This window comes from Saccostrea cucullata, unplaced genomic scaffold (genome assembly GCF_032062105.1).
Source record: "Saccostrea cucullata isolate Sc308-1 unplaced genomic scaffold, CSIRO_AGI_Scuc_v1 ctg5315, whole genome shotgun sequence".
NCBI classification, from domain to species: domain Eukaryota; kingdom Metazoa; phylum Mollusca; class Bivalvia; order Ostreida; family Ostreidae; genus Saccostrea; species Saccostrea cuccullata.
Genome location: NW_026933271.1, coordinates 610 through 13,399, shown reverse-complemented (window position 1 = coordinate 13,399; position 12,790 = coordinate 610). Strand labels below are relative to the sequence as shown.

Genomic DNA, 12,790 nt, shown 5'->3' with positions numbered 1-12,790 from the left:
TAATCCGTTTGTCTTCATGAGTCGTTTTTCAATTTTAATATAATATCGACAGATAAATAAAATAAGTTCAGTCGAAAATGATATATGTCCGTGCTATAAGGTTGATAATATTTCTGGTACAGTAATGATGTACACGTATCACAGTTCCAACACATTTAATTAATACTGGTATAATTGAGTATAATATAATTTCAACAATATCCATTAAGCAGGTTTAATAAAGAAAAGTTGCTGAATAGTGCATTATTTGCTATTATTACCCATAAAATTTAAAATAATAACTGAAAATAATCCTATAGTTGAATTGCGCTTTTTTCTGTTCCTGAAGCACTGGTGTGCAAGTAAATATTATTATTTTACACACCGTAAAAAAAATAAATCTGCCAGCCCCTTTCAGAATCAAATAGTCATCCATTTACGGAGGGAAGGGGTGGTCAGTCTTTTAAAAAAAAAAAATACATGTAATCCAGGAAAGCAGAAAAGGCTACGAACCTGCAAAATCAGCTTAATATATAAACACTGTATTCTTTTCATAAATTGATATTACTAGTCCAATTCGTTTATATTATACACTGCATCCTTTTTATGAATTAATAATACTTAAATAAGGCCGGAGGGGGGGGGGTGGGTGGGGGTACTCTGAGCTAGGTACTTAACCAGTTTGACTATTTCTTATCATGTGATCTTTAGACATGAGAGCAGAGAGAAACATCCTGTCTCATGAAGTGTTCCCAAAGCTAAAACATGAAAGAACAGAAGAACAGAAAAATGTGAAGAAAAAAACCTAATCCCCCCCCCCCCTCTTTAACACACACACACCCTGACATCCTTTTTGATTGCTTCGTTAATATTAAAAGTATGGGTGCTGTGTATGAACGAACAGAAGAACAGAAAAATGTGAAAAAAAACCTAACCCCCCCCCCCCCCCCCCCCCCCCGCTTTTCGAATTTGGGCAATTCTTTTTTCTTTTTCTTTATTTTATTTATTTATTTTATTATTTATTTATCAAGTTTCATATTAGTTAAAATTCTATCCTCTCAAGAACGATGATGCTATATGTCTGTATATTTTTGATATACATGTATGCCTATCATTTTCCCTGTCACTGCAATATAGAGCGTGACGTCACCAAAGCTTGCAATCTCAAGATTTGCACACTAAATATGCGCCTCTTAACTAGAGGTGAAACATTGGGCGGATCATAGATCTTCTAATTTCTAAGACCGATTTTTGTACTGAAGACTTTCCAGTTTCGCTTTCCCCTTGTAATATTTAATTGCCTGGTTAAAGGAGAACATTTTACAAAAAAATTAGAGGACATCTGATAAATAACAAAGACAGGAAACCTTATATTACGCAGAATGCTCAATCGCCATTTTGCTCTCCACTCGGACTTCCTCGGATGACTCGTAACTCGCACATGGAGCCGAGGATTGCCGATTGGAAAAGTTCGGGAAAACAATGTACCCGTGACGTCATTTTTCACAGCGTGACGTGGAGCACTGGTAGTCTGCATTAGGAAGTTGCTGGAAGTTGGTAGTGTTTCCATCGCCGCGTTATTTCTGATCATTTCTTTGGATTTAAATGTCACGATTGTCAAAAATAATGGTAAATGTTTGCAGTGTGCATCGAATATACGAATCGGTATGTATTGTTCTTTGCTGCGATAGTATTTCTAAGTCTTCATTCATGGACAGCTGGACATCGTTGTTGACTATGTTCAACAGATATTTCGGACTCGGGAGTAACTTTAGCGATTACGGTGGGATTGTAGCTTAATTAATAGACGGATCGTTTTCAAGGATTACTTAATATTGCCGCTTATACGAAGGAAAATGCAGAGATTAGCGAGTAAATATTGAGGCATGCGCAGATGGGTTAGTCTATGCGATGCATGGAAATCTGACTAACCCCCGAGAGTAACGCATGCGCAAATGGGTTAGTCCATGCTATGCATGGGAAACTGACTAACCCCTAAAGCATAACATCAGATTCACTGCACAATACCAAACTATTGCAGAAAAAATAATTTAAAAAAAAAAAAATAAAATTTTGAAATTAAAAGAGAACAGAAACATGAAAAAAAAATATTTAAAAACAACAACTTTGCAATATTTCATTAAATGTATTTGGTACCCATATACACACTTACCCACTTAGTCAACATATTTCAATTAAATATATTTGGTACCCAGATACACACTTACCCACTTAGTCAACATCTACTACAGTGGAAACTGATATTTCGAGAAAAACTAAGGTTACATATAGGCACTACACCTGAAATGATGATTTACTTGAATTCCGAGACAAATAATTACTCCGAGATTAAATAATATCCTGTTCTGAATGGGGCCCCTCTCTGTATTTTTGCCGGTATAAGGGAATAGAAACCCAGAAACTTTAAAAACCGTCCTTATCATAAGTTGGGAATAATTTGTACCTTTTGCGGCCTAAATCATCAAAGCGTGAGAGTTTATTAGGATTCTGAGGACTATAGATCTAAGACTGTGACCCAGGACTAGGGCCTTAGTTCACCAGCAAAACATGGAGAATGCTACGGAAAACCGGGTAAGAGGGGGGTGAAACTGACACCACACTAACTGCTGATAATCTTTTGGGGGAAAGACTCATGTTTGTTTTTAAAGATAATATATGGAAACAGGGCTGTATAAGCAAAAATTGTGCCCTGGAGGGGTTATTTTGGAGCTATCTAGAGTCTTGTATTGTCAAGTTCTCGGGAGGTGTTGTGTAGGTTTTATGGGGTGATGGCTGGCGTCAATATTTGTTTAGAGCCATTAAATGTTATTGTACATGTTTATACCTGGCTGATAGATTGTAAAAAGCTGTGCCACTTTCATGAAAAGGACGGTTAGGAAAGTCACTGATCATTGTCAAGAAAAATAAAATGGTGATTAATTGGGACTATTAACTCAAGTTTTATTTAGAATTTGGATTATTTGCTATACTGGTATATTACAAATGTATGGTCATTTTAATATGCTTCTCTATTTGTATGAAAGGGGAGGCAAGGGGGTGTGCAATTTGTATGCATCCGCACATCTAGAACGTAGATTTGAATGTGAAAGGAAGCTGCAGCACACATTGTAAATCACGGATCTCTCTGAGGCTAATGCAAGTAAACATGCTAACTGCTGAAGATCAGCTAGGATATAAGCCTCCAGTGAGTGTTGCATGACATTGACAGCTTTATAAACAGGTTTTACCTCAGGATTACGCCCTCAGTGGCTTAGCTCAGTAACATTATAACCCTGTAGATGGAAACGTTGATGGACAAGGTCATGGTAGGTTAGAGGGGTAACACTGTTATGTTTACCTGAGTAGGGGGAAAATAGAGGATTGATGAGGATTACCTATATCTGAGTGGGGCTATGAGGGATAGTGCATTGCGTGTCTTGTACGTGTTACTTGTTTCATTATAATGAGAATTTCTACACCATGTAGTAGAATTTTTCATAAAAATTCAATGCAGGCGGTCCCTATGTGCCAATGCTTATTAAACTGCCTGAACATCTGAGAAACATTAAATGGCAATGATAATTTTGTTTGGAGTGAAGTGAAACAGTTATGTGTCGAGACTAAGAGCTGAGCTGTTTTCCATGTTTTTAGATAGGTATACTGTGTATACATAGAATGGTTTGAGGGTAATATAACTGTATGCACAGCTGGGAGTGTTTTTTTATCTTTCTGCATAAAATTCAGATTTACTTTTTTAACATGCAAGTTAAGACAAGCATGCAATCAATCAAATTTTAGGAAAATTACACTGGAACTGTAAACACCCCTAAATTAAACTAAACATGACAGACATTAACACACAGAGCAAAATAATTTAATTCAAACATTATGAAAATGTTCATGTTTTAGTCATGTGTTCAAGTGTTGCAAATCTTGGGCCTACAATGCCTTGCACAACAGATGGGCTTTCTATCAGGAACTGTTGAAAAAGAATGCTGTAGTTTATTGATTTTGTCTGGGGCAGGAGACACTCTGTCATAATAAACCAAGGGTCTATCAAGGGGTCTGATTCAACATAGAGCTGTGTATTAGAGTAACTAACTGATGGCAGTGATGCATAGCCATACTGAAATACACTACTAATAAAAGTGTGTAATGCGTGTACATTGCTATATACCGATAGTCTTGATTACAAGAGTGAAAAATTATTGATTTTATTTTCATATGAATTATCCTAAAAGTACATTAGATATTAATGCTGATCAATAGTTTAAGATGAGTAAAAGGGAGATAACTCATTATTCATTTATCATTAGTGGTTTAACTACAAGTAGCAAATCTTTCCATGTTCACTGCTGCTGCAGTACTTCAGAGTATTATGTAATGACAAAAATCTTTATAAATTGTATAAAATTACTCTGAGGCAGTAGTTATGCTTGGCATTAATATTTTGTCGACTTCAGAGTTCAGTCATTGAAATTGATTTTAAGATAATGTCTGATCATTTGCTTGGCTGCAGGTCTGTTGCAGCAATGCAAATATTGATTTTGCTGAATCACAAAGTCTTAGGTTTTAAGGGAAATGCACAGGTTCTAGATCAGCTAATTGTCTCATTGTCTACCCAAGAACATTTAATTACACAGGCACTTATTATGAAGTATGGAATAGCTTAATAAGGCTCTGAGTCAGGCCTGCTGCAGGAAGTGGCTAGAAATAGATTAAAATCTGTTTTTGGTAAAAATCGTGTGGCGGAGTTATGTGCTCTTTACCGCATGTGTTTAGGAAAATCCTGAATAACTTCCCGGATTTAAATAGCGAGCAGCGCTCGGTGGGGGATGGTCAGGAGATGGCTAGATCTCCGGGGGAGGATCATAAATGTGAGGGGTGGATATGCAGCTGTGATCAGCACAGAGTAAGGGTTGATCTCTACTTTTGGTGATAATTTTTTAGCTTGTGATGACCAAAAAGTGTTACTTACCCATTGTTTACATTGTGAGGTTGTCTATTCATGTTGCATCAGTTATTAGGCTCATAAGGTGAAGTAAATGTGATATATGGAACTAATATCTGGTCAGATAGGTCCAGTCAGGAGCTGGACACAGATTTTATCTGATCAGTAGCCAGTAGATATTAACAAATAGGGGGATATGAGAAATAAATTACTGTCTGTAGGGATAATAAGATGGGTTTATAGAATATTCCTTTGGACCAATGAGATTAAAAGATTATTGTGAGAGACTGGATAAATGCATGTAGGAGTTGTATTTTCAGTAGAACATCCAAGTGACAGTATTATTTGAATGTTTAGTTAGATTATATATTCAGATGTAGAAATCTTATTTTCCTGTGTTTTTTCTTTACAGAGTGCTCAGTCTCGACTGCTAATTAAAGGAGGAAAAATTATCAATGATGACCAGTCTTTTGATGCAGATATCTACATAGAAGATGGCATTATCAAGTAAGAATGAAGCAATTTTACATTCAAGGCTTCTTTTGAGTTTTATCTACTGTTCCATTTTGATTTTATTAAGATAAATGTACAAAATCACAAAGAATATCTAACACAATTCAATAAATGATGATAAACCGACAAACGAATATGTTGACATGCTTATTTTAGACAAGTTGGAACAAACTTGGTTATACCAGGGGGTGCTAGGACAATTGAAGCCAGGGGGAAACTTGTCATGCCAGGTAAGTAGAATATAACCTAATAACAAGAGCAACGGAAAAGTTTCATTTAATAATGATTGAGAAAGCTTTTGCATAGAAGGTATATTCTGAGGAGTAATAATGTAAGCTAAAAAGATTGAAGAGAAACGGTAATAGTTTTTGTTTTCTAGTGTACAATTGTTAACTACAGGTGGTATCGATACCCACACACACATGCAGTTACCGTTCATGGGGACTCATGCAGTGGACGACTTCTACAGTGGTACTAAGGCCGCCCTGGCTGGAGGAACCACTATGATCAGTAAGGCATAGGATCTCAGTAAACATAGTACTTCTAGAAGTGTCATTAAAAGTACTGTGTTTTACAAATTAAGAAAAAAAAATTCAATTAAAGTACATGAAGCCAAAAAAGTTCTCCTTTCAGTATTTACTTCGTAAGAAAAATAAGAAATTATCAACATATGAAGACATTTTCTGAAGCTGCAAAGCATGACAAATATCTCTCATTTTGTAGGTTGGGTAAGGATTGAGTGTTAATGCATGAGACTAATGGTTTTTCCTATCTTTATGATTTCAGTTGACTTTGTCCTGGATCAGAAGGGAGTGTCTCTGCTGGAGGCCTATGATAAGTGGAGAGGTTGGGCGGACGGTAAGGTCTGCTGTGATTATGGTCTCCATGTAGGTGTGACATGGTGGAGCGAGCAGGTGTCAAAGGAAATGGAAACTCTCTGTTCCGAGAAAGGTACCATAATTTGAAAAATAGGGGAACTGATACATGTGTAGTTCATAAAATGAATTATTTCTTCATGGAAGCAATTCTTCAATATTTTGTTAATTACTTGAGTTAAACATTTTGTAAATCAGCTTTACTTTCATATATTATAAAAGAGATTTTTGATGCCAAGATCTAGACAGTTTGATTAGGCATAGTGCAACATGCATTTGAGAAGTACATCTGATAAAAAATCCCTTGTTCTTTTTCAGGAATTAACTCATTTAAGATGTTCCTTGCATACAAAGATGTATTTATGTTGAATGACACTGAACTGTATGAGTCATTTAAACGCTGTAAAGAGTTAGGGGCCCTTGGTATGGTGCATGCAGAGAATGGTCATCTTATTGCTGAGGTGAGAGTTTTATTGTAATATTTGTAAAATGCTTAAGAGTCAGATTTGATAATTTTAACAATTCTCATGAATACTTTAATATTTTTATTTTTTTTTTATTTAGAAATCAAAGGAAATGGTGAAAATGGGAATCACAGGCCCAGAAGGCCATGAAATGTGTCGCCCAGAGGAGGTTTGTTATTTAGAACTCAATCCATACAGTTTTTGAAGAACCTGTGTCAAGTTACTTTAAGGAGTACTAAGACTACTATTTTTTTCAAAATTTGCTGCACATATAAATGAATATAAAATTAGTGTTGGCAACAGTGTATACTTCAAATGCATCAATATTCTAATCTTAATTTTGGGCAACAGATGAAAAAAGTTAATCTGTATTTCAGTTGAAGTATTTATCTATCGTTGTGATTTGGAAAAGGAAATTGTAATGAAATTTTTATAATGTGCCATGAGATTGTAAATTCTGTTGTGTTTATTGGCCAGGTGGAAGCCGAGGCCACTCAACGAGCCATCACCATAGCTAACCAGGCCAACTGTCCACTGTACATAGTCCATGTCATGAGTAAATCCTCAGCAGATGTAGTGTCTAAGGCAAGGAGACAAGGTAAACAGTCCATTTAGACAATTCATCATTCAGTACAGGCTTATTTTCCACCTTCTCATTCTACACTAAGTATTGTTCAAAATGTTCTAAAATGAATAGAGATAATTTTTAAATAGATGCAGTTTTTGCTATGTTTTCTGAAATTTGTCTGTGCATATTTAAGGTAAAATTGTGTTTGGAGAGCCCATAGCTGCTAGTCTGGGTACAGATGGGAATCACTACTGGAATAAGTGCTGGAGACATGCTGCCGGGCATGTAATGGGTCCCCCTCTCAGGCCTGACTCCTCAACACCAGGCTATTTAATGGATCTCCTAGCAAAGTATGTACCAAGTCATATTCTATTGAGCCCTTTACCTTTAAATTGGTTTTGTTGGATGGCCTAAATATTCATGTGGCTGCCCATGCACATCTTCATTTGCTAAAATTTTTGGATTGTTTCTAATAGAAACTCTTTATGTGGTCAGCTTTAAGATCAATGCTTTATCTAAAGGCTATATTGATAGTGAAGATCAGATATAATTTACTCCTGTGACATTTTCCTCAATAAACACACCTTGTTTACCTTAGAACTTCTTTACAATTGTAATGCTGTTCATTTCTTCGTACTTTGTTCTATCATGAATTGAGGTACTTGTACACTGTACTTGTTTCTATTATTTCAGTAATGACTTACAAGTTACGGGGACAGATAACTGTACATTCAATGCTGACCAGAAGGCTCTAGGTAAAGATGATTTCCGTCAAATCCCTAATGGAGTTAATGGTGTAGAGGATAGGATGTCAGTCATCTGGGAGAAGGGAGTGGTCAGTATTCTGGACAGTAAATCTACTTCACTGTGATTAAAAATGTTGTAATATTTAAAATGGCCAGATATTGACAGGATAATGAAAACATACATGTAGAATTGTGCAGTGGATGTGAATGAATAATGGTATTTGATGATTTTTTAATTTTTTTTTTCAGCATTCAGGAAAAATGGATCCATGTAGATTTGTAGCTGTAACTAGTACTAATGCAGCCAAGATATTTAATATTTACCCACAAAAGGTTATTTTCTTCTTTTGATTCATCTAATAAAGATTTCTTCACATACTTGTTGAAGCTTAAATTGCACAGATTTCTGCTCAGATCTTTGCCTTACTCAATATTGTTTACAATAACTAATAATTGGGGAATTCCCATATTATATATAAAGTATACAATTTTAAAAGGAAAGAAAGCAATTCTACCTCTTGACATGGCATTTAATTTTGTGAATTTCTCCTGACAACAGGGCCGTATAGCAGTAGGATCTGATGCTGACATAGTGATCTGGGATCCCAAGGAGACTAGAACTATTTCCGCTAAAACTCATCACCAGGCTGTAGACTTTAATATATTTGAAGGAATGGTTTGTCATGGTGTCCCCCTGTATGTCATTACAAATGGAAATGTAGTATTGGATGAGGGGCAGGTAACTCAATTTACAACTTTTAAAAAATGTCTTTACTTTAATATTAGGGATTTTGACTTTTTACAAAAATACATACAGTGCATTGGTTCTATAATTCAAAATGAAAAAAAAATTTTTAAAAATATTTTCTCATCAAGAACCTAAGAAAACTAGTTGAAAATTATTCCATGTCCTTTATATTGGAAAGAATGCTGGCTTTATGTTGGTAACTCTCAGTAAGAGTTAACTTTCTTTGACAATGTTTTTCATCAAGGTTATTGATTTAAATATTTTTAGGTTCTGGTAATATTAAAAAAAAAAGACATCACTTCAAATGTTAAGAATATTGTAACATGTTTCCCTTTTCTTTCAAAGCTGAAAGTAACTCAAGGAATGGGCCGATTTATTCCCACACAACTTTTAAAAAATGTCTTTACTTTAATATTAGGGATTTTGACTTTTTACAAAAATACATACAGTGCATTGGTTCTATAATTCAAAATGAAAAAAAAAATTGTTAAAAATATTTTCTCATCAAGAACCTAAGAAAACTAGTTGAAAATTATTCCATGTCCTTTATATTGGAAAGAATGCTGGCTTTATGTTGGTAACTCTCAGTAAGAGTATGTTTTTCATTTATCGAATTAAATATTTTTAGTTACATAAATGTTAAGAATATTGTAACATGTTTCCCTTTTCTTTCAAAGCTGAAAGTAACTCAAGGAATGGGCCGATTTATTCCCACTCCATGCAATTCAGAAGTGGTATATGGAAGATTAGCTAAACGAGAACTGGTAAGATTTGCAAACTTTAAAAATGGACTATAATGAAATGGAAAGAGTGAAAAATAATATTTAACCATTTCATCATAATGTTAAAAATAATAAGAAGTTTGTTTTAATACAGTTACTTCCAAATTTTTAGGCAAATATGCCACAGAAGGTAGAGAGAGACCCATACACAGGTCCAGTGGCCAAGATTGCCACCAATGGTGACGCCCCCGCAGTCAAGAGGGAGGAGAACCCCATTGTGGCTGATACAAGTCAGTTCCAGCACAGCAGACCCCCGACTAGAGGTGGTGGCCGAAACTTACAAGATTCCTCTTTCGCTCTTAGTGGTAAGCTTACTAACTCACTGGTGAAATTTTGGTGTCTTTTCCATTTAAGTGAATTTTTTTTTCTTTTGGTTTTGAATAGATATTTTTGTACATTTTATTTCTTAGATACACCAGAATTTCCCTCTGGCTTTTTAATAAGAAATATGCATGCTTTATGTAAAAATTTTTATTTAATCTTTGTAATTTTTTTGTTAGTACTTTTTACATAGGTTAACCTGAAATTGAAATATCAGATGAATAAAAAACCGATTTTCCATTCCTTAATCAATGGAATTAAAGTTCTTAGAAATTTAGATGTACATTTGAATTTCAAAGTAAGTGTCCTCAAGTTTTACTCTAACTGAAAATTGGCATGGGGCTCATAGCATGTTCTCCATAAAGAAATAAGAAAAGAATTGGTGTGGGATAACAGAATTAAATGTTGAACAGGTTGATGGGTGTTCATATATAACAAAAGTATCTTAAATATAACCAACACAGAATCTAACTTCTTAATTTGCATGATCTGTATTACCTGATCAAATTCCAATACTTTAAAGAATATATTCTAATTTGTTTACTTATATCCCCAAAAATCTATAACTTGTTAGTTTTAATTGCAATAATTGAATATGATTTTTAAGAGGTAAAATATGAAGACAAATTGATATAGAATAGTATTGACTTAAATGTTTTGAGGAATAAATACACAATTACACTTGATTCAGTGAACTGTCTCAGGAAAATGTTGGTTGATTGAAGAATATGTTGTTAATTTTGTATATGTGCAATTGATTTTTGACAGTTAAGAAATTAATTGACAGCATAGAAAATCATGCTTGGTACAGTGGTTTGGCAGTGTTAAATACATGTATAAATCTAGCTTTCATTGAACTCTCTGTTAAAAAACATACTTATGTTAATAATGTAAGATAGGAGAGAATTTGTTGCTATGTGTCATTTGTCTTTTGCTTTGTTTTTAATACCTGGTCTTTTAATTTTGTGATGTCTCATACATAATTTTCATATAAATACATATGCACAGAGTATATAAAGTTTGGGGAATAGTGTAGATTTTAAGACTACCTACAAATTGTTCATACATATACTTGTAATGATCTGGTATTTACATTCACAGGTGAGCAATTTGATGACAAGGCACCGCGTCGGGCTCAGATCAGAACATCCAACCCCCCGGGAGGGAAGTCCTCGGGACTTTGGTGAGGCAGTAGCCACCTAATGGTTCATGGGGCCACCTGGAAATGTCTACATAGGGAAAATAAGCTTTTTGTTGTCGCTTGTGAAGATATTTATACAACTGCTGAGAAATGACTTATCACCTATGGTTTAATATTATGTGTATTATGATCATTTTTGTGTAAGGAGACAAGTTCTGAGATGGTCAGATTTTCAACAAAGCATACATGGAATAAATCAGGGTTTTAGTTAAAAAGGAGTGCCTTTCGTTATAATGGCATATTAATTGTCCCAGCCAGGAATGTAGGTGTATTTTCTGTACGATATGACAGTGTATCTTTTATTCTTGAAATGAGATCTGAGTAGTTGTTGTGCTAAATAACCCTGTGATACTTGCCTGAATGTCAGTTTTCTCATTTTTTATACAAATTTGAAAAAAAAAAATATTGACATTTTAATAAACAATGGCTACAATTAAAATAAATTAATACTGTCTTTAACAAAATAAATGTATTTACTTATATATTTTGTTTTGTGTGCTATTGCCATTTAGTCTCTGAATTTTTTTTTGGATCACAGTCAGCTGATCTCTATTGGAATCAACTTTGATTAGTTATTTTTATTCTGTTGCTATTTTCCTTATATCCCGAACACGTGTAAAAGATCTGAGTAAATTGTGTTCCTCTTCTACTGTAGATAGACCCTTTGTGGCGATTTAGTGGATGGTTTATAATTTATTCCAATCCGTTCAGTTTAAAGGCAGCCTTTCTTTTTTTTATTCTTTATTTACATGTATATCCATTCAATTATTCTGCTGAAAATGAGAATAATATAAAATCAAGTTTTTCTTTCGTAATATTTTTAAATTGTTTTTTAATCATTTTTTATTAGATTATTCTTATTTGATAATTTGAAATCTGGAGTCCTAGTCAGGAGAAAGTTTTGTAAAATTCCATGGATGAATGTACAAAATAATTTCAATATCATCTGGAGTTACTACATGTAGATAAATTACAAGTGAATGAAAATTGTGGATTATTGTAAACAGTATTTACATTCATCAGGGCTTATAACTATGTGTATTTATTTCCTCTCTGTGTCTGCAAGTTCTGTATTATGATAGTTATAGCACTGCCTCTAGTATGACTTGAATGTATTTTGAAATTAGCATGCAAGACTATTAATAAACAGTGGTAAATAATTATTCAAGTGAATTGTCTTTAATCATTTGATATACTGTAAAATCACATATTTTTTGTGGGGTCAAATTTTCGTGTTTTGAATAAAAACTCTTAGTTTGTGGGTGAAGAATTGAGTACTTATGTGTGTTGCGTTTTTACATTTCGTGTTGACATGAATTCATGGGTCTCTTCATACCTCAAAAACAACGGAAAATTTGTGATTTCACAGTACATAACAGAACAGGAGAGCAAGGACCCTTTTTAGCTCACCTGAGCTGAAACCTCAACTTAGCTTTCTGATCATATGTTGTCCAGTGTATGCCCGTGGTAAAGGGAGTTAAAATGAAGGACCAATTCCCCTTAAAAAGATTGTTCAAGAAAAAACACAAATAGTATGCAGGTTCATGAAACAACTTTTGCAAGAACAACTGGCCAGAAAAGCTGAAAGTTATGAGAAAGTATCCTGGGGTTGTGAAGATTCTGAATTGTTCAAATCAGGAAC

At 34.3% G+C, this 12,790-nt stretch overlaps 1 protein-coding gene across 5 annotated transcripts in view; it reads left to right on the top strand.

The window, feature by feature from the left end:
- The window catches only part of LOC134237875 (dihydropyrimidinase-like), a 49,412-nt gene extending 37,101 nt beyond the window's left edge, over positions 1-12,311 (top strand). For 2 of the 5 annotated variants that reach the window (XM_062720029.1, XM_062720027.1), the window contains exons 2-15: positions 5,343-5,437; positions 5,600-5,673; positions 5,843-5,953; positions 6,230-6,394; positions 6,637-6,779; positions 6,883-6,951; positions 7,260-7,380; positions 7,544-7,700; positions 8,044-8,185; positions 8,346-8,429; positions 8,656-8,835; positions 9,522-9,608; positions 9,739-9,931; positions 11,049-12,311. In XM_062720029.1, coding sequence (XP_062576013.1) covers positions 5,343-5,437; positions 5,600-5,673; positions 5,843-5,953; positions 6,230-6,394; positions 6,637-6,779; positions 6,883-6,951; positions 7,260-7,380; positions 7,544-7,700; positions 8,044-8,185; positions 8,346-8,429; positions 8,656-8,835; positions 9,522-9,608; positions 9,739-9,931; positions 11,049-11,134 — 1,707 coding nt within the window. In that variant the 3' untranslated portion in view covers positions 11,135-12,311. Of the gene's footprint in view, positions 1-2,413; positions 2,572-4,692; positions 4,892-5,342; positions 5,438-5,599; positions 5,674-5,842; positions 5,954-6,229; positions 6,395-6,636; positions 6,780-6,882; positions 6,952-7,259; positions 7,381-7,543; positions 7,701-8,043; positions 8,186-8,345; positions 8,430-8,655; positions 8,836-9,521; positions 9,609-9,738; positions 9,932-11,048 lie in introns of those variants that run through there. The other 3 variants (XM_062720028.1, XM_062720026.1, XM_062720025.1) reach the window with 3 other exon arrangements.
- The last annotated feature ends 479 nt before the right edge of the window (positions 12,312-12,790 follow it).